Source organism: Mesoplodon bidens (genome assembly GCF_964165515.1).
Source record: "Mesoplodon bidens genome assembly, chromosome: 2".
Lineage (NCBI taxonomy): Eukaryota > Metazoa > Chordata > Mammalia > Artiodactyla > Ziphiidae > Mesoplodon > Mesoplodon bidens.
In genome coordinates, this window is record NC_138177.1 from 85,866,235 (window position 1) to 85,888,840 (window position 22,606).

General features: G+C 37.5%; 1 protein-coding gene across 3 annotated transcripts in view; it reads right to left on the bottom strand.

Moving 5' to 3' along the window:
• The window catches only part of MAGI3 (membrane associated guanylate kinase, WW and PDZ domain containing 3), a 275,258-nt gene that overhangs the window by 14,919 nt on the left and 237,733 nt on the right, over positions 1 to 22,606 (bottom strand). For all 3 annotated transcript variants that reach the window (XM_081222384.1, XM_081222383.1, XM_081222385.1), the window contains exons 14-16: positions 18,033 to 18,225; positions 15,483 to 15,671; positions 10,225 to 10,410 (exon numbers count right to left, since the gene is read on the bottom strand). In XM_081222384.1, the coding sequence (XP_081078510.1) occupies positions 10,225 to 10,410; positions 15,483 to 15,671; positions 18,033 to 18,225 (568 nt within the window). The remainder of the gene's footprint in view (positions 1 to 10,224; positions 10,411 to 15,482; positions 15,672 to 18,032; positions 18,226 to 22,606) is intronic.

The window sequence follows — 22,606 nt, forward strand, 5'->3', positions numbered from 1 at the left end:
TATGTGTTCTTGAACAAATTACTTTAATTCTCTGTGCTTCTAATCATCTCATGAATGAAAAGGGAATTACAGCTACCTCGGGGGGGGGGGGAGGGTTATTGCATAGACAAACATGCTTAGAACAGTGCCTGGCATATATTTCTATTAAAATGATCATTACGGTTATCATAATCATCAAAATGATTGGGGCTATATTTCTTATTTGGGGCTATATTTCTCTTAAGGTGTACAGTCTGAAATATTTGCCTAACTTAGCAAAAATGTTCCAGGTAAGAGGACATTTTTAGGTTAAAACATGTAGAAACTGATAAAATCTGAATCTAAAATATAATGAAAACAGAGAAAGACTGATGTGAAAAACAAAGAATATGAATGTTTAGGAAGCAATTTCTATTGAGAAAGCTGGGACTTCAGGGTCACTAAATACATCACTATTTTATGGCTTGGATTAAGTTGTTTCTCTTCAAAGTTCTTGGGACTAAAAACATAGATAAATAATTTATTCTTATGTAAGAACTTCTTGTAACTGAAAGTAACTGAGAGTACTCTGAAAACACAGGCCAGGCTATAAACAGTGGCGGGAGGAGAGTAATGTTATCTGGCTAAGCTGTGGCAGCCCCTGAGGATTTCTGATGCTCTGACTCTGCCTGCTGGGCTTGTGTGTCTACATGGATTTCAACATGTACCAGATGTAGAGATGGAGGCCCAACCTTTGCAGAACTTATCCAGAGGGTTGTCTTTCCTCTTTAAAATCAAATGGTCCAAGAAGGGAGAGTGGTGCATGAACTTTTTTTAATTTTTATTTTTGGTGGAGGGTGATCTGGAAATTTATTTCCTGCACTTTTATTTACTATTGTGAATTTAACTTTCCTAATTACCTTAACAAATTACTTCTGTTGGCCTCCTTGCTGACCTCCTTGCCACCAATCTCATCTTTATTCCACCTCCCAGGTTCCAGTCCTGGCACATACATTGAAACATGCCACGGCCTTGCTTAGAAACCTACGGCAACTTTCTATTGCTCAGAAGATACTATCCAAACTGTCACCTGGCGCTCCTGGCTTCCCACTTCATCTCCTGTTCAAAATGTCAGGTCCTCTGCGAAATCTTACCTGCTCCTCAAGCACACTGTTTTCATAGCATTTGCCATGTTGTGTCAGGACTGGGTGAACACCTGTCTCCCCTGCTAGACTGTGAACTCCTTGACTGCAGGAATCACACTTCATTCATATTCTTGTGCCCATTAGAAATCCCAGAAGTCCTTCCACCTTTGCTCACGGGGTATGTCAACTTCTAGTTACCTGCCTCTAAACGTGAGTGCCCATTATAGAGTTGAATCCTCTTCTGTCATTATAAATTCATGGCTACTATTGAGGGAATGGAAACTGCTGGGAAAAATTACATCTATCAACAAGATGACTGGGAGATACTTGTACCTTTGTATTAGTCCAATTTAGATACATTTTTTGGCTTCACAAGCTTGGCTAGAGCAATGGGTGTATAACTTCAGAGCAGGACAGTATAAGTAAGCTGATCAATTTCTAGTTTTCCTCTATCTTCCCCTAAGGACGAGAGATGCCACAGCTAGGCAAAAAGCACCACAAATTGGTGCTTACTCTTTCAGTTACATGTTTTTTCATTTTCTTTTTCAAGGTTAAATAAACTTTCTATCATGGTATTCTTTTCATTTTTAGTCCTTCAACCCATGCTACTTAACTTCTCCAATTCATTTCTGTGTTAAAAGATGTTCTGCTTTTCAAAGTTAAATATTTATTCCATGATGTCAAACAGGCCTATGTTCTCTCTGAATTTTATCTGAAGATTCTTGTAAAGCAATGGGTTAAGTATATCCTTCTCTCAATGAGAATTAAACTTTTCCTGGAGTTTCTGTATGTAACTACTTAAGAGAAAGTGTATTAGCAGAGGATAAACACAAAATCCCACAGTTAAACTTTAGCAACAAACATTATAATATATTGGGAATCATGTTTACCAAGAATAAATAAGAATCTCATGAAAGAACTTTCTAAAATTCTATTGAAAAGATGACCTGAATAATTGAAGAGATAGCCCATACTCTTAGGTGGGGTGACTTAATATTTAAAGGTATAAATTTTCCCGAAGTTAATATATTTTCAATATATCCCAATAAAAATTGCAGCCGGATTTTTTAGAGTGGCTTAATAATTGGCTCTAAAATTTTACATGGAAAAATTTCATGAATACCTAGTTGATTTGGTGGGGGCTTGGAGAAAGACGTGCCTTAAGAGACAGATACTAGAATATACCACAAAGTTACAGACTGAAAAAAAAATGTGTGTGTGTGTGAATATATATATACTCAAAAATATACACACTCAAAAATTACATTTATATTAAAATTATATGTATATATACAATAGGTACATATAGATAATAATAGATAAACTAGCAGAACAGAATAAAGAGCTTGGAGATTCTTTTTTTTCACATCTTTATTGGAGTATAATTGCTTTACAATGGTGTGTTTGTTTCTGCTGTATAACAAAGTGAATCAGCTATACGTATACATATATCCCCATATCCCCTCCTTCTTGCGTCTCCCTCCCACCCTCCCTATCCCATCCCTCTAGGTGGTCACAAAACACCGAGCTGATCTCCCTGTGCTATGTGGCTGCTTCCCACTAGCTATCTATTTTACATTTGGTAGTGTATATATGTCCATGCCACTCTCTTACTTTGTCCCAGCTTACCCTTCCCCCTCCCCATGTCCTCAAGTCCATTCTCTACGTCTGCGTCTTTATTCCTGTCCTGCCCCTACATTCTTCAGAACTATCTTTTTTTTTTTTTAGATTCCATATATATGTGTTAGCATACAGTATTTGTTTTTCTCTTTCTGACTTACTTCACTCTGCATGACAGACCCTAGGTCCATCCACCTCACTACAAATAACTCAATTTTGTTTCTTTTTATGGCTGAGTAATATTCCATTGTATGTATGTGCCACATCTTCTTTATCCATTCATCTGTTGATGGACATTTAGGTTGCTTCCATGTCCTGGCTATTGTAAACAGTGCTGCAATGAACATTGTGGTACAGAGATTCATGTTTAAAGGGGAGGTTAATATACAGAAGAGATGGCTCCACAAATCAATGAGGAAAAGAAGTACTATCTAATAGATGGTACTAGAAAAATTGGCTCACTGTAAGAATAAAAAATAGAACTGGATCCTTCCTAAAACTATATATAAAGGTAGGCTCCAGATGGATTAAAGACCTAAATGCAAAATGCAAAATTAGAAGTCTAATAGACGATAATATAAGAGAAAATTTCTGTGATATGGGGTGGGGAAGGATAACTTATCTTAAATAAAACTTCAAAAGCACAAGCCATAAGGTACTGAATAAAAATTGACTAACCTGGTGACATCTAAATTAAGACTCTCTATATAACGAAGGGCACCATAGTCAAAGTTAACATACAGTAACATACTGTAAACATACAGATGACAGAAAAAGGTATTTATGCTTTCTAAAACTAAATTGGACTAATGCCTATAATTCGCAAGGAATCTCTAAATATCAACAAGAAAAAGACAGCAATCCCACAAGACAAATGAGTAAAGGATATGAAGAGGCAATTTACAAGAAAAAAAAACCCAAAACAAGCATCCAAATAGATGCTCATATTCATGGGTAATCAGAGAAATGCAAATTATATACCAATGAAGTACACTTTCCTTGCTGTACACTAGCCAACTTGAAAGCTGGATAATGCTGAGTATTGGCGGGGATGTGAAGATAAAGAATCCTCAGTGTTCTGTTGGTGGGAGTGTAGATGGCTGCAGCAATTACAGAGGACAATCTGATAGTACTTGGTCAAAGTAAGCAATTTCTTAGATCAAGCAATTTCACTCCAATAAATTCTCACACTGTTTTATAAGGTACATATATGAAGGTATAGAGGATAGTTTGTGATAATGTGGAGTTGGAGATGGTGTGGCTGTCTATGGGGGAGGAGACAGGTAATACGTGGTAAATATACAGTATGGAAAATGGTCAAGTAGTTAAAAGCAATCGATTGTGTTCACCCAGCAACTCAGATAAACCTTGAAGGCACTTGATGCTATGATACCAAGAGCACAAGCAACCAAAGGAAAGATAGATAAGTTAGACAACAGCAACATTAAACTTTTGTGCATCAGAGGACAATATCAAAAAAGTGAAAAGACAACCTGCAAAATGGGAGAAAAGACTTGCAAACCATATATCAGATAAGGATCTAAAATCAGAATATAAAGAAGCCTTATAATTCAACAATAAAAATGACAACCCAATTAAAAGTGAGTAAAGGATCTGAATAGACATTTCTCCAAAGAAGATATGCAAGTGACCAACAGCACACAAAAAGACACTCAACATCATTAGTCACCAGGGAAGTACAGATCAAAACCACAATGAGATACTATTGTATTTCACACTCACTAGAATGGCTTAAAACACACACACACACAAAGGAAAATAAATGGTGATGACGTGGAGAAATTGGAAGTCTCATACATTACTGGTGGGAATATATAACAATGCAGCTGCTGTGGAAAATAGTTCGACAGTTCCTCAAAAAGTTAAACATGACATCATATGACTCAACAATTCCACACCTAGGTATACACCCAAGAAAAATGAAAACATACATCTGTACAAAAACTGTATGCCAATGTTCATAGCAGCATTATTCATAATAGAAAAAAATAGAAACAACCCAAGTGTCTATCAAATAATGATTAAATAAGCAAAATGTATATACACATACTGGGATATTATTCATTAGTCATAAAAAGGACATGCTACAACACAGATGAAACATGAAAACATTTTGCTAAGTGAAAGAAGCCAGACATAAAAGGTCAGATATAATTCCATTTACATGAAATATCTAGCAAATCCATAGAGAAAGAAAGTAGAGTAGTGGTTTCTTATAGGGGTGATAAAATGTTCTGGAATTGGTGGGGATGGTTGCACCTTACGAATATACTAAAAACCACTGACTTGTATACTTTAAAACAATGAAATTTATAGCACATGAGTTATGTCTCAATTAAAAAGAAAAAATAAGATACAACAACTAAATGCCACGTAAGATCCTGGATTAGATTCTGTAACAATAAAGTGACATTAAAAAAAAGAAAGCATATGGTTCTGAGAAAAAAAACAGCATAAAATCTATAACACAATACCAGTTATACAAGTCAAAAAATAAAGGCAGACACACACACAAAAACATGTACTTTAAAAGACATAAATAAAAGGAGGCACATAAAATAAAACTGGCATAACTGCCAGTGGGAGTAGTGAGAGAAATGAGAGTGGAAAACGGAGACAAGTGAGAATAAACAGATAAATCAATGGAAAACAAAACAAAACGAAAATGATGGCAACACTACCAGAACCATTCTAACACAGCCCTTGGTAGCCTTTGGGAACTTGTGTTCACTCTTAAAAATGAAATGAACAAGACCTGACACAACATTAGGAATCAATTTTAAAAAATCATACAATTTAAAGATTTCTTTCCAATAAGCAAGAACAAGCAGGCTGAGTCAGTTTATGCTCTAGACTTGAAAAGGAGCTGCCCTGGTGAAGAGGTGGCAGTGTCGTGGGAATGCCACACAGCAGGGGGAGTCCCGAGTCCTGAATGTCTTTGAGAGTTTTATACCACACACGACACTTGACTTGGGAACTTGGCAAAATAAGAACAGAGACTGAATCATATCTAGCAAAAGGGGGAAAAGAAGGTGAAGGAAACAAGTTTTCTTTTTCCAGGTAACTGTCTTTTATTGATTTACAGTGAATGGCTTATGGAGAGGCGGGGAGCAGTATCACATGGGATGGAAAGCAGCTCTGAGGTATCGATCTGAATGTGTGATTTCTGAAAACAGCTGTAGAGCTGTAAGTATTCGTTTGACTCTTTAGTGCAATTGACAGACTTCAGAGAAGTTTGGATGTCTTACGAACTCCATGAATGGGACAGAAGGGACACTTTCTAATTTACCTGAGAAAAGTAAGAGATTCTAAATGTTCCCACAGTTTAATAAAACTTAGAGTATAGTAAAAATAAGGTGTTATCATTGAAATGTGATTTTACATGTCAAATGTGATTGTATTTTAAGAGGTTGCACCTACATATGAAATAACACTTTAAAGCATGGATCTGCTAGGGTGTTTCCCGCCACCCTTCCACTTTTCGTAAACACTGATTGGCATTATATAAGAAATCTTAAGATTGTCCAGAAGACAAGTCCAGAAGTATCTGGGCCAGAATGTCAAAGTTAATTTTTTTTTTTTTTTTTTTTTTTTTTTGCCGTGCCACGCAGCTTGTGGGATCTTATTTCCCAGACCAGGGATTGAACCCCAGCTCTCGGCAGTGAAAGCTCGGAGTTCTAACCACTGGACTGCCAGGGAATTCCAAAGTTAATTTTTAAACGGAAGAAAAACTGAGTAATTTTGGACAACCTCTCGAAAACATCAACAATAAAGGGTAATTTTGAAAAAAAAAATTATAGTAATATCACCCAGCAGTAAAAAGACCACTTCTTTCTCTGCCTCAAGACTACTTAAAGTGTGGTCCATTAGTCAGTCAGCAATAAGATGCATACTGATACTGAGAGTAAAAATTTTTTAATTTTATAATGATTCGACAGAATAATTTTCATTTTTCATTTAATTTTTATTGAATTTTACAAAAATGCTGGTCTGTGATGAACTGGGAAGAAAACCACTGATGCTTCTATATATGGTTTGAGAAACACTGATGTATACTACTGCTAGTTCCACTACTTCTAGCAGCTTCTATCACTACTGCCAAGCATGGTGATATAAGTGCACTACATACATCATTCTCAGAACAACCCTGAAATGTCACAACCCTGTGGCACTGAGGCCTGCTTTTCTTTGTGGGTCACGGAACAGAATTTAAAGCTAAAAAGCAGGCCAAAGAGATCATGGTAAAGAAACTGAGATAAAGAAATCTTACCATGGCTTCCCTGGTGGCGCAGTGGTTGAGAATCTGCCTGCTAATGCAGGGGACACGGGTTTGAGCCCTGGTCTGGGAAGATCCCACATGCCTCGGAGCAACTAGGCCTGTGAGCCACAACTACTGAGGCTGAGCGTCTGGAGCCTGTGCTCCGCAACAAGAGAGGCCACGACAGTGAGGGGCCCGCGCACTGTGATGAAAAGTGGCCCCCGCTTGCTGCAACTAGAGAGAGCCCTCGCACAGAAACGAAGACCCAACACAGCCAAAAATAAATAAATAAATAAATTTATTAAAAAAAAAAGAAATCTTACCAAAATCATATTAAGTAACAATAAGCCTTCATTCAAAAAATCTGATTGAGCACGTACTATGTGGTTAACACTGTTTTAGGCCCTTGGGATTTAGCACCAAACATGACAAAATCTCTAACTTCATGAATCTTATGACTTTACATTCTAGTGGGGGAGATGACAATAAACAAATAAACTCATAGTTCAATAACCTCAGGTACAGATAAGTACAATGAAGAAAAGTAAAGCTGAAAAACAGAAAGAGACTCACAGATATAGAAAACAAACTTAGAGTTACCAAAGGGGAAGGGGGATAGGGGAGGGATAAATTAGGAGGTTGGGATTAACATATACACACTACTATATATAAAATAGATAATCAACAAGGACCTATTGTATAGCACAGGGAACTATACTCAATATTTTGTAATAATCTATAAGGGAAAAGAACCTGAAAAGGAATATATATATATATATATATATATATACATACATACACATACATACATAACTGAATCACTGTGCTGTACCTGTAAAACTAACATGATTTTGTAAATCAACTATACTTCAATAAACATTTTTTAAATTAATAATTAAATTAAATTTTTTTAAAAAGTAAAGCTGAGTAAGGGAAGACTGGGTCAGGCAGGGGGAGGGTTATTTTAGATACCGTGATTAGTTAGGGAAGGCACAGCAGTTAGGAGCACAGATTCTAGAGCCTAGAGCCTGTATTCAAATACTTGTTCTGTCACTAGTTTTATGACCAGGGGCAAGTTCTCTAACTGCTCTGTGGCTCATTTCCTCGCCTATAGAATGGGACATTAATAGTGCCGACCTAGGGTTAGTGTGACGATTAAATGATTTAGCACATGTAAAGTACTTAGGACACTAGCTGCCACATAGTAAGTACTTCTTAAATATTATTATTGCCTTAGGCAATGAGTGAGGGAGGCAGCCATGCAAAGATAAGTAAGATAATGGTAAGATAATGACAGCTATCACTAGATGAGCACCTTAGGGTATTTATGCAGATTATGTACATTTTCACCTTTAATTTTCACAGTGATCCTGAAATAGATATCTTATTCCCACCCTACAGATTAAAAACTGAAGGTTAGAAATGTTAAGTGGCTTGTTTAAGGTCAGACAACTAGCTAATAGGTGTCAGTGAACTCTTGTCAGTCAAAAGCTTACTTCTTCTATTAGGCTTATATTGCCTCTGCTAGGTATTGGCATAGAACTGAAAATCTCCTGACTCTTACTTTGCTCATTCGCTTATTCATCCATTTACTCATTCCTTCATTCAAAAAAATATTTACTGAGTGCCTAGCAAGTATCCTAGTCAATTGGTAACATTTTCTTTGTATTCAAAGAGCAGATCCTTTAATAGGGAGATAGTGATGTAATAGTGCTCAGTGAATTGCAGAGATAAGGAGTGCTATGGGACTGGGGGAGGAAGCCCTTGTGCACAGAGGCCAATGAGGACCAGTTTAAGAGAGGATCTGGAAAAAGAGAAAGAGAGAGAGAGAATTTGGAAAGGACTGGGAGGTAAATTTAAAAGGCAGGCTGGGGGGGGCTTCCCTGGTGGCGCAGTGGTTGAGAGTCCGCCTGCCGATGCAGGGGACACGGGTTCATGCCCCGGTCCGGGAAGATACCACATGCCGCGGAGCAGCTGGCCCCATGAGCCATGGCCGCTGAGCCTGCGCATCCAGAGCCTGTGCTCCGCAACGGGAGAGGCCACAACAGTGAGAGGCCCACATACCGCAAAAAAAAAAAAAAAAAAAAAAAAAAAGGCAGGCTGGGAACAAAATCATAAAACACTTTCTGTGCAGAGAGCGGGGAAGCACTGGAGCTTGCACTGAAGAGGACTTTAGAAGGAAGAATCATCAGTCTGGGGCAGAGTCTGGGCAGAGTGCAGAACAGGCTAGAGAAGGAAAAAGAGCAGAGGCAGGGATGTCACAGTGTCTTAGAATGAGAAGGGGCCTCCAAGAGCAGCCAGACGAACTCGTGTCCACAAAGAAATCCCCCTACAGAATCTTGGACAGAGGGGAGATTTACGTAGTACCTTAGATACAAAGGTATGTGAGTGGTACAGGAGGAAGGGAAAAGAAAGGAAGGATCAAAAATTAAAAGACCTGAAAACTGACTAGATTAGAGGATCATGGGGGGCATGGGAGACATGAACACACATTACGGTGCAAGGAATTTTAACGTGAAAGACTGACCCTTCGCAATTCTGTTGCTTTTGGCTTCTCGTAAGTTTTACAAAATCAGGAAAAATGAGATGAGCATTATTTAACGGTTGCCTTGTAATTCATAAACAAAGGCCATGAACTGGTGCTATTCAAAAATGGTTCCTAATTAGAAATTCTTAATGATCAAAGGCAAGACAAGATTAAAGCAAGGCAAGACACTAAGTACGTTTTATGCCCTACTTACTGGCCATTCCGATGCACTCCCCTTCCCCCATTTGTAAAGCAGCTACCAGAACGAAGCCCTGCCTGCGAGGCAAGGCACACTATGGCACGGGCCTGACATGAGAGGCTTGATATCAACAGTGACTTTTTGGGAACTCTTTAGAGGATTTTCTCTCACTCAAGCAGAGACTTAAGACATTATTTTAAGAAAATAAGATCTGCAAAGTATTACCAATGTCTTTTGCTCTGGGTGCTTGCTCCTCCAGCACATAAATAAATGGCCACCACTCACTAGCTGTATTATTTTTCTTGAGCTACTGACAACTTTATAATAAACTGTCTTTTAAATTCATTAAATGGAAAAGGTAAAAAATGAGACTCCAGGGCGTATAAATGGTTCTATCACTGCAGTGGTTCTGGCAATGCTGGAGGAAGCCACTGCCTTCTACAGGCTCTGTGTCCCTCAGATCAGTTTGGGGAAGGCAGGTCTACTGGTTCCTTACCTTCTTCAGCAATGACTGTTAGTGTGACGGTGACACCGGCATCTTTGATCAGCTGAACAATGTTATCATGGGACAATTCAACAATGGACTGCCCATTCACTGCAGAGATATGATCTCCAACTTTCAGCTTCCCACAGCGATCAGCTGGACTTCCTTCTATGACTCGGCCAATTTTATGAGGAATAACTATGGGAGAAAAATCCCCAGGTTTTTCAATTATTTAACATATCTTGGAGTGTTGGATTTATCATCATCATCATCATCATCAAAAATTCAACATAATAACGTCAAAGAAAATTCTTTAAAGATATATCAAAAAACCACCACCTGTGATCATCCTATCCAAATGCAACTACTTTCATATTATCTTCCACTCCTTGTCCACAGGCATAAATACTCTTTACATAGTTGCAATCATAGCATATAAACCTCTTTCCACTTACCAGAAACCTTTTTCCAATTTTTATAATGTCATCCTAATGATCCAGTTTAAAAGCTACTGACCTCAGTGATACTTATGAGAATATCTCATGTTTCTTGTTTGTTGTTGGCTGTTTAGGCTGCATCATGTTTTTGGCTATTTTAGAAACTGCTACAATGAGATCATCTTTGGTTCTGTTGAAGGGGCATTTACTCCCACAAGGAATCTTGTAAATAAATGCCGTTCAAAATCAAGTTTAGGACTCAGATTGGTCAGAAATCCAGTTACAGTGAAATGACTGATCATTAAAATGAATCATACTTATTTCTAGAGCAAAATTAATTCCTTTTAGTTAATGCCTTTAGATTTTTTTAAAAATCAGGAAAGCGGAGTGGAATTAGAACATTAATGTTTAACATTAAGATTATTTGGATAAAATCATACCCTGAATGCACAAAGCTGAATCTAAGACGTTTGCAAAGACACTCTGCAGTTCTATTATATCTCTAGCATAATGCTAAAGGCTTTCTTAGAGTAACTATTACGACACTTCACTGTTATTAAGCCTTAAAATGAGTTCTCAGACATTCAGGAAATTTTGTCAAAATATCTTTAATAAGGGGCATTCGTATTCGGAAACAAATGTTCCTTCTATGTTCTCTAAGAATTTCTTTGCCTAGGTCAGTAAATTTATCAGACACTTGAGCTCCTGCTGAATATGGAGCCTTATTGTTATGAACAAGGATAATTTAATATTTTAAAATGGCACTGTGATTATGTTTAATTTCCATAGTAAAATGGGCTTCTTACTAGTATTTCTGAATTATATCTAGGTGTATGTTAGGGCCATTTTAATAGACCTTCATTTGGACTGGAAGTTATTCTCGGCCATGATTTATGTCCCCATGGACAGTGAGTGCCATTCCTTGGCTCTTCTAGGATTATACATTGGGAGACTTTATCTTAAAAATGAGCAAGTCACTGTTGGAAGCAAGTGCCTTTTAGCTCTGAATTATATCAAGCACTTATTATACCATTTTCCCTATAAACAAACTAATTAGAAAAGCGCCAGAGCAGCATGGGCCATGTCCTGTGCCAGGCAGCATGAGCTGATTGCCCTGATAGTACAACATGTGGCACATCAGAAACATAAGGAGAATCACATAGTGGCCCTGTGGTGACCTTCTAAAGCAATATCTTAGTTACTCTCCTTCTTAGAAGAGATTTACTTGTACACAGTGTTCATTCCAGATCCCCCGAGAAGAAAATCATTCAGCTCCCTGGAACACTGAAAGGGGTTTGTTCAGACTTGGGAAAGCATCAAACAACATGAATCTCTGATGTCTCAGTGGTTCCTTTCTCATCCGGTGAGCAATGTGGTCAAAAGGAAGTGGCAAATCTTGGTACAGAACTTCACAAAGGGTTAATCATCGAGGTGAGAGAAGATAAAAGTAGTCAGATTGTTATTTTCTTGACATTTATCGCAGCACCACCAAAACAGCTAAAAATAGCAGACCAGTAGAAAGATAACTTCTGAACATTCTCTGAATAGACTGGGAAGTTTCCAAAGTAACTGCATGGCTAAGGAAACATCTAAGTCCTGCCTTGTTGTTGGTATATACAAACTCTATAGGCATCTGCCATAAAGCCAATTTATCCGTCTTCAATCATCTTGGCCTAAATCTGTCTCACAGACTGGCTTGTCCAGCTGCTGGGATCACTTCAGTGCTCTTAAAATATTTCTTTTCAGGAAAATAAAGGACAGTAACTGGAAATGTCCCCTTCTCAAAGAAATCCTTTGCAACCAGAACTGAAAAGTATATAATAACAAACACTAAAACCTCTGAAGTACTGGCAATGCAAAAACTAGCCAAGTCCTTTTCATCTTCAATAGAGGTCTTTTCTAAGTACTTCATTCATGTAGCTCTGACACAAACTGGGTCCAGGGCAAGAAGGATGCTGGGCCTGGATCCCTGATCTTTGAAAAAGTCAACAGTAGAGAATCTTAGAATTTTATAACTTGTATTAGAGGTGCTACTGGGAACTCGTTTTGTGACAAATGTCAGCAGTAAATACATTTCGGCAGAAGGGAAAAAAAACCCAACAATCTACACAGTGCAGAATACCAATCTATACCAAGACAAGATCCATAAAGAATGATCTATTCTGACAGACAGGTTTCTGGCCGTTTCACCTGTGCTAACTCTTTTCTAAACCAAACTTTCATTGTTATGCAGTTTGCAGCAACTGCCCAGTCTCTGTGAGAGAAAGCGCCACATGCAAGCTTACCCCAGGATCCTTCTAGCTATAAGAGATAAACGGAGTTCCAAGAAGAATGCTTGCAGGTCTCAGAATTTTGTGAGATTATTAACTAGCACTTCAGTGAAATTACGAATTCTGGTTTTGCTCCATGACTGAAAATCTCAAGTACTTTATATAAAATTCGTTGACAACCTAAGCCTAATTTACCATTCAGGCTGATAATTAATAAGCTGCAAACACTCATTTCCTGCCACCATTAGTTGCTGCCTCAATCTTACATTTTAATTGGGCTTTCTTTCCCATCTCATTACTCAAATATTGACAAACTTTTTAACGTTTCTTTAAAAAAAAAAAAAAGGTCAAGAGGCAGTGGCAATTTTATAAATAATGATGATGACAATGGTAGCAGAAACTACAACAAGCAACAGCAGCTAGTATTTATTGAAGGTCCAGGCAAAGGGCTTCACATGCGGTATCTCCTTTAATCCTCACAAACACATGAGACAGGAAGTGTTATCATCATCCTCATTTCACAGTGGAAACTGGAGCTCTTGGAGGCTAAGTAATCTGCCCAAGATCAGACAGCTATTAAAAGACATAAGCAGGTCTAGAATCCAAGTTTGTCTGATTACAAAGCCCAGCACTTAATGACACTGTCTTATACAGAGATCTAGCATCTATGGTATGTAAAACTATCAAAATAGTAAGAAGAAATTTAAACAAATACATATAAAAAGATTTTTAAAATCTAAATATAAACAAATAAATATTCACAAATAAAATATTTAATATATAATGTATTGAAGTATAATAAATTTTAAACAAACAAATATAAAAATATGTTAAACATATTTAAGTAACATAATTTATTTTACTGAATTCCTCTATATCTCCTAGTTTTATGGTGAACACTAGACTGTCACCTAATTTTTGTGGTGTTAGAAAAGGAGTATCCTCAATATGAAAAGTGGTTAGCATCTATCATGCTGAGTAATAATCTTTCACTATTTTTGTTAATCTGAATGCTTGGGATTATTGCATGGTATTAGAATGAGAATATGATTATCTAAAATGGAAATCAGTATTTTGAAAAACAAATAACCAATGATACAAAATAAAATCCACCTAAATGCTGCTTCCTTTTATTTTTCTGACACAGGCCACATAATCATCCTCAAAGCATCAGTGACAGTTCCAGTTCCAAGCGTTACCATAGCAACGGCTTTTGGAAAATGGAAACTAGTATCAGTGAGCAGTGACCTGATACTATAGTAATAACTCATCCATGTCACGGAATCTTCTTCCTCTACACAACTGCATTAATTTTAGCAAGATTTTTGCAAATTGGTTTGGCTCACAACACTTTACTGAAAGGGTTTTCTTTTTTTACTAAGGTTTTAGTGACCATCTAGTCTAAAAGGATCTCACTACCCAAGATATAATCAAATCCACTGGCAAAGGCAAGAATGCATTTTCATGTGGTCAAAGATTTTTATCACTTGACTTGGAAAAATAAAGCTACCAGACTAGCATAATACATAAATATTAATTTGCTGGTTCTCATATTCATTTGGATTTTACAATTATATTTAAATATGATTATTTCTTAGAAACATAAAGACATGACAAATATTTAATTTGCTGAATCATAACAGCCCTGAACATACTAGAGGTAATTCCTCCTTTGTTGAGGGAATTAATACACATACTCATCCTTCTCAGATGACAATATTCTGTTAAGCTGGGTTCAGGATATTTAATTTTTCAAGGTTCTGACAAAATTTTTACCTTTCAATGAAGCATATAAGGTAAGAATGTCTCTTATTCAACAAGGTCGCTTTATAGCTGGAATATGGCAATTATTATTAAATAACATGAAAGGACTATTTAAGACATATTTGGGTCAAGATTTTTCTGGTAATCTGTTTTACTTCTTCTCAACTGTTTCTAGCATTTAATTCATTTCTGCATACACGATTTCCCCTAATTTGAAAAAAAAACCTATGCCCCCATAATTTTAAAAATTCAGCATTGTCCTTTCACTAAAGGAATTAGGTCACATCCCTGATATACTGCCACAATATAATCTTGATGCAAACCAAGCTACTAATAAGACTTATTTTATGGAATCTGAGATAGACAGATAAACCTGAAGCCTGGAAGGTTTGATTCAGATTACCCAATTTTTTTTTCTAATACAATCAATTTCCTTTTTTTTTTTTTAAAGTTTTAAATTTTTTTCTTGATGTGGACCATTTTTAAAGTCTTTATTGCATTTTTTGTGTTTTATGTTTTGACTTTTTGGCTGTGAGACATGTGGGATCTTAGCTCCCCGATCAAGGATTGAACCCACACTCCCTGCATTAGAAGGTGAAATCTTAACCACTGGACCACCAGGGAAGTCCCCAGATTACCTAATTTTGAAAAGAAAGAAAATATTCAGCATTTCTAAAAAAGATAACTCTCTGAGGCAATTTATATCAATACATGATTCCTAACTAGTTTCATAAACCCCAGCAGGCAACTCAGAAAACTGGAATTATAGGGAGGGACAGCAGGACATAGGAGCCCTTACCTCCTGGAGGTGGCTTGCTTTTGGAAGTGAGAATGACAAAGCCAAATCCTTCATTTTCTTTTCGGTGCAAGACAACATCATAGGCCTCCTGGGGAGCAGGCCTGGCTGGGACCTCTGCTCGGTTCAGGCGGGGAGAGCCATTCTGTGTTGAAAGGAAGGCTTGAGAGCTGTCATCCTCAGGTTGTTTCTCTATAATAAACATGATCAATTTTGATATTTCTGGAATATCATAACTTTTGATAACGAAAGTGTTTTTGTGCTAAGCCTTTCACAAGAAAATTTAGTTTCTAATAACATAAAGAATAGAAAAGCAGGACCTCCACCGACGTGAGCTCTGGACCTAATTTGAGTGCAGATGTAGGCGGCAGCAGTCCAGCTGACTTCTTAAATGCACTTTAAGTACATAGTTGGAAAAACACAAAATGTTAACTCACTTTAAAGGAAGTTTTTCAAAGCTTCTGTGAAATTTGTTAGTAAAAAAATTCTTCTTGAAATTATTTTAATTCCAGCAAGGTTTTTAACCTGGACCAGTAATTTTTTAAAAAGTTGATAATGAATAACAACATAGTAAACTTCCTTTTAAAATCAACTTTAAATATAATATTTAGTGCAGTGCCTGACACTCATGACATCTGAGAGGTCACTGCATCAGGATAGATATGCTGCCGTTACAGGTTGAGAACAGTTTGCCATCTACACAGAATTTATCTTTTACAATGTGTTTTACAACTGCAGGTTCCTGATGGGTGATACCAGATGAGTTAACCATTAGCAGTCAGGCATACAACAAGCTGTCCACATGAACGGCAAACTCTCCTAGGCATAGATTAGGTCATATGGAATTCCTAGCAAATGGGCAGTTAACCTACACCTTTTTCTCCTATTCAAGATAACATCAGAATGTGAGAAAGAATGACACAAGTTAGTCCTAACTGATTTCAAAAAAAGAGCAAGTTTTGTGCCATAATTGGATACAAAACATCATAAACAACAACCACAACACACTGCTATCGATGAATATGCATTTACAAGGTCTCTTTGGGTCAAAATCTATGTGATTCTGAGAATACATTTTTGCATCTCGACAAAGTGTCACCAACATCCAATCATTAATAAAAAGAAAGGTTCTTTTTGATATAATGCATGATTAGAATGAATTAGCTAAAATGTTTCCAGTAATATCAAACTACTATGAAACTTCTTCATGATGCTTTCCAGGAGGGAGCCAACCTCTAGTTGTATAGCATCACATTTTTTACTCTGTGTAGTTATGTTCTGACTTCAGCACAACCAAATGGAGGCAACACTGCATTAAAATCTGTATGCATCATGGAATACCTGATATTTAGGAAGGGAAGTGGGCCTTTACTTTGTTGTAATTTATTTATTTATTTGGCTGTGCCAGGTCTTAGCTGCAGCACATGGGATCTTCGTTGCTGCGTGCGGGATCTTTTAGTTGTGGCATGAGGGATCTTTAGTTTCAGCAATGCAGGCTTAGTTGCAGCAAGCAGGATCTAGTTCCCTGACCAGGGATCGAACCCGGGCCCCTGCATTGGGAGCAGGGAGTCTTAACCACTGGACCATGAGGGAAGTCCCTGGGCCTTTACTTTGGACATTGCAATCAAAAACACGGTGCCTCATTTTTAAGAGTAATGCAACTATTCATCAAGTCGACAAATTTTTTTTATGTCCACTCTGTGCCAGGCAGGCATTCTTCTAAATACTGGGGACACAGCACATAACTAAATGGATGAAACTCCCAAACTACATGAGGCTTACACTCTTGTGGTGCCACAGGGTTGTCCTTTAAAAAATTTTAAGTGGCAAGAATTCAATTTTAAAAATTTCTACTTAATATTCACAAAATTATTGAAGAGAAAATACATGAGATTTTCATACCCTAGTGTAATGGTTTAGACCCCAGGCTCTGTAATTAAACTACCTGTTTTAATCCTGGTCCTACTACCTACCACCTATGTGTTTCTCAACCTTTCTGTGAGTAAGTAGAATAATGATGGTGTTTACATCATAGTGTTGTAAAGTGTAAGTAAAAAAATCAATATGTCTGGGATGTGGTAATCACTCAAATGTTAAATTATATTATACTAAAACTTGTCAAGTAGAAACATTCTGTCCTCTTTGAATATTTAGGATCATCAGGATCCAAAATCTTTTGATATTCAGCTAACGGGATATCTTGGTATGACTAAATAACTTTGTTTTTCAGAAAACAGATTGAAGCTGATACTCCGAAGTACAATGCCACACTGGCAAATTCATCAATATATATTAATATACTCTTAATACAGAGGCCCAAAATTTATTTCTCTTTTTTGATAGTAGTAGTATTATTTCTGAATCCTTTTGACCTTACATGGCCTTCCACAATGAGGCCTTGGATCACACCAAATGAGTTATCTCATATACCATTAAACATAATAAAATAACCTGCAAAAAAAAAAAAAAAAAACCCAAAAAACTCCCCAAAAATGTGGACTAAGTCTCTTTGTTTCTTTTTTAACTTATCAGAGTAGGAACAGGTTCACATACCACTGTAGAAGATCTTTCTTCTGACAGTTAATAACACATGGCCATTTCGAGCAGCAGTCGTCATTAGGTCTAGCACTTGTTTGTGTGATTTCCCTTTAACAGGAATTCCATCAATGCACATCAGCTCATCAGCTGCACGGAGACGACCATCTTTCTCAGCTGCGCCCAGAGGAATGATGGCCCCAATGTATATCTGATAAGACATAAGGTGTAGGTTGGTCTATACAGTCTACTAAGATGTACTAAGATCCTTAAATACCAAGTTAAGTACTTCCTGACTCAGAACTGTGCAAACCAACAGATTTTTGCAGTTCAGTGTGAAAACTGTCATATTTAGAAAGGTGAAATCTTAGAAATTGACCATTCTCCAAAATGGCACTTCAAACGACCACACCACATAATCTCTTCTGGATTTTCTGGGTTAGGGACAAGGAATATAGAAAATACAAAGTATTTCAATAACTTAAAAAATACTACTATTGGGCTTCCCTGGTGGCGCAGTGGTTGAGAGTCCGCCTGCCGATGCAGGGGACACGGGTTCGTGCCCCTATCCCGGAAGATCCCACATGCCGCGGAGCGGCTGGGCCCGCGAGCCATGGCCGCGGAGCCTGTGTGTCCGGAGCCTGTGCTCCGCAACGGGAGAGGCCACAGCAGTGAGAGGCCCGCGTACAGCAAAAAAAAAAAAAAAAAAAAAAAAAAATACTACTATCACTTCTATTACTATAATAAAACAAAAACATTAAACTCAGAAAACACAATTCTGTGGAGTAGCTACTAGTAAAGTCCACTGAATGTCATCAGGAATGATTTTTTTTGTACTCTGTTCATAGCAACTGGAATAATTCTTACAATACTCCCATTACATAAGGCTATTAGTACAAGTTTAGTATATGCAAAAGAGAAATATGTCTTGTTTCTAAATTATAAAGCAGTAAATATTTTAAGGGAACAGAGTGACCTAAGATTCACTTGCATCTAGGTGAACAGATCTAATTCATTCTGTTTGCCAGCAATTAGAATCCTATAATTTGGTAATCCTAAATGTTTGGGCTAGTTTCAGAGCTGCTAGAACCCTACATTTAAGAGAAGATAAAGTGAAAGCATTTCCTCTAAGATCAGGAGCAAGATAAGGATGCTTAGTCTTGTCACTTTTATTCTACATAGTATTGGAAGTCCTAGCTACAGCAATCAGACAAGAAAAACAAATAAAAGGAATCCAAATTGGAAAGGAAGAAGTAAAACTGTCACTGTTTGCAGATGACATGACAGTATATGTAGAAAATCCTACATATATGTAGAAATTCCTGCCACCAGAAAACAAAACTACTAGAGTTCATCAATGAATTCGGTAAGGCTGCAGGATACAAAATTAATATACAGAAATCTGTTGCATTTCTATACACTAATAATGAACTGTCAGAAAGGGAAATTAAGGAAACAATCCTATTTGCCACTGCATCAAAAAGAACAAAATACCTAGGAATAAACCTACTAAGGAGGTAAAAGACCTGTACTTGGAAGACTATAAGTCACTGATGAAAGAAATTGGAGATGACACAAACAGACGGAAAGATATACTGTGTTATTGGGCTGGAAGAATTAATATTGTTAAAATGACCATACTACCCAAAGCAATCTACAGATTCAATGCAATCCCTATCAAAATACCAAGGGCATTTTTCACAGAACTAGAACAAAAATTTTTTAAATTTGTATGGAAACACAAAATATCCCAAATAGCCAAAACAATCTTGAGAAAGAAGAACAGAGCTGGAGGGATCATATTCCCTGACTTCAGACTATACTACAAAGCTACACTAATCAAAACAGTATGGTACTGGCACAAAAACAGACACATAGATCAATGGAACAGAATAGAAAGCCCAGAAATAAACCCACACACTTATGGCCAATTAATCTATGACAAAGGAGGCAAGAATATACAATGGAGAAAAGACAGTCTCTTCAGTAAGTGGTGCCGGGAAAACTGGACAGCTACATGCAAAAGAATGAAATTAGAACACTCTCTAATACCATATACAAAAATAAACTCAAAATGGATTAAAGATCCAAGTGTAAGATGGGATACTCTAAAACTGCTAGAGGAAAACATAGGCAAAACATTCTTTGACATGAATCGCAACAATATTTTTTTGGATCCATCTTCTAGAGTAATGGAAATAAAGACAAAAATAAATTGGACATAATTAAACTTAAAAGCTTTTGTACAGCAAAGGAAACCATAAACAAAACAAAAAGACAACCTATGAACTGGGAGAAAATATTTGCAAATGATGAGGCCAATGAGGGATTAATATGCAAAATATACATACAGCTCAAACAGCTTAATATCCCCAAAAAAACACAACCCAATTAAAAAATGGGCAGAAGACCTGAACAGACATTTTTCCAAAGAGGAAATGCAGATAGCCCACAGGCACATGAAAAGATGCTCAACACTGCTAATCATCAGGCAAGTCAAAACCACAATGAGGTATCAACTCACACCTGTCAAAATGGTTATCATCAAAAAGTCTACAAATAACAAATGTTGGCAAGGATATGGAGGAAAGGGAAATCTTTTACAATGTTAGTGGGAATATAAATTGGTGCAGCCACTGTCAAAAACAGTATGGAGGTTTCTCAAAAAACAAAAATAGCACTACCATATGACCCAGAAATTCCACTCCTGGGTATATATCTAAAAGAAATGAAAACACTAACTCGAAAAGATACATGTACCCCAATGTTCATAACAGCATTATTTACAATTGCCAAGATATGGAAGCAACCTAAGTGTCCATCAACAGATGAATGGATAAAGAAGATGTGATCTATAACTATATACACACCTATATATAAATACATATATGTACAATGGAATACTACTAGGCCATAACAAAGAATGAAATTTTGCCATTTGAAACAACATGAATGGACTTGAAGGGCATTATGCTAAGTGAAATAAGTCAGACAAAGACAAATACTGTATGATATCACTTATACGTGGAATATATCACTTATATGTGGAAAAATACAAAAAACGTGAATATAACAAAGATGAAGCAGACTCATGATATAGAAAACAAACTAGTGGTTACCAGTGGGGAGAGGGAAGTGGGGAGGGGCAATATGGGCATAAGGGATTAAGAGGTACAAGCTATTATATATGAAATAAGATATGAGGATATATTGTACAAAACAGGGAATATAGTCAATATCTTATAATAATTATAAATGGAGTATAACCTTTAAAAATTGTGAATCACTATATTGTACACCTGTAACTTATATAACATTGTACATCAACTATACTTCAATTAAAAAAGAGAGAAGAGAAGAGAAAGGTTTCTCCCAAGTTGTTTGAGAAAAATTCTTAAAACGTCTAAGTGAACAAACACTGTAAGTATCAACAAAATAGAAAGTGACAAACTACATCTACGAAACTATATCTACCGTCAGAAACAATCAAGAGAAATATAACTAGTTTGGAGGAGGTACAGTCCAACATGTTGCTGTAAGAAGATTCTGAACTCACCTCCTCCCATCGACACATGGAATCTACAGCTACATATGGAACAATTCCCTCTGAGAAAGATTTGAAAATTAGCTGAACAATTCCTTCACAAGAAATGGTAAAAGGGCCACACTGAGATGGGTAGGAAAGGCAGAGACATGTTCTGCCAAACCCTACCCCCCAGCACAGTGACCTATAATCAGAGGCATCTCACAAATCTGGAGCTTCTCACTAAGGAGTGAGGGGTTCGTACCTCACATCATGCAACTTAACCTTTGGATCTGCAATGGAGAGATGGACCTCCAAAATGTCTGGCTTGGAAAACCAAAGGGACTCACATCCAGGGGACCCAAAGGGCTATAGGGAACTGAGATACTTTTCTTAAAGGGTTTACACACAGACTCACTCACCCCGGGGACCAGCGCAAAAGCAGCAGTTTGAAAACTGCCTAGACTGTATGTGAAGGAGATTCATTTGCTACTCTTAAAGCATCTGCTGAAGGGCTGGAGCTCTACTGGGACTCTCTCCAGGGATAGAGGTGCCAGCAGGCGCCAATTTTTGTGCTCTCCCTCTACTCTGCTGTGCCAGTGGATGCACCCTGGCCCTACACTCTCCTACTGCCCTGCTAATGCTAGTGGGTATGCCCTGGCCCTGAACTCTCTTGCTGCTTAGCTAAAGCTGGTGGGCACATGTAGTCTACACAGGGGTCATTCCTTGATTGCCTGGCACTGGTGGCCAGGGCAGCCTGCATTCTTGAGTCCCATGAGACTGTAACAATAAGAGAGACAGTTCTTGACAAGCTCCCACCCCCATGGCACTACACAGACTGCAGACTGAAACACTGGCCCCCCACCCCAGTCTTTCTGTGAAAAAGGCCTATTTACTTGTCCTAGCTTTAGGGGCAGGGTTCAGCTTTGCCACAAATCTAGAGGCTACAGAGGTGCTTTCAGGGAACAGAGGCTGGAGATGCCATCTTTGCACTCTTCCCTGGCTTCACTATGGCTCTCTGGTACCTCCCAGAAACGAGCTTATAAACTTGTCTGAAGTCCTGATTTTT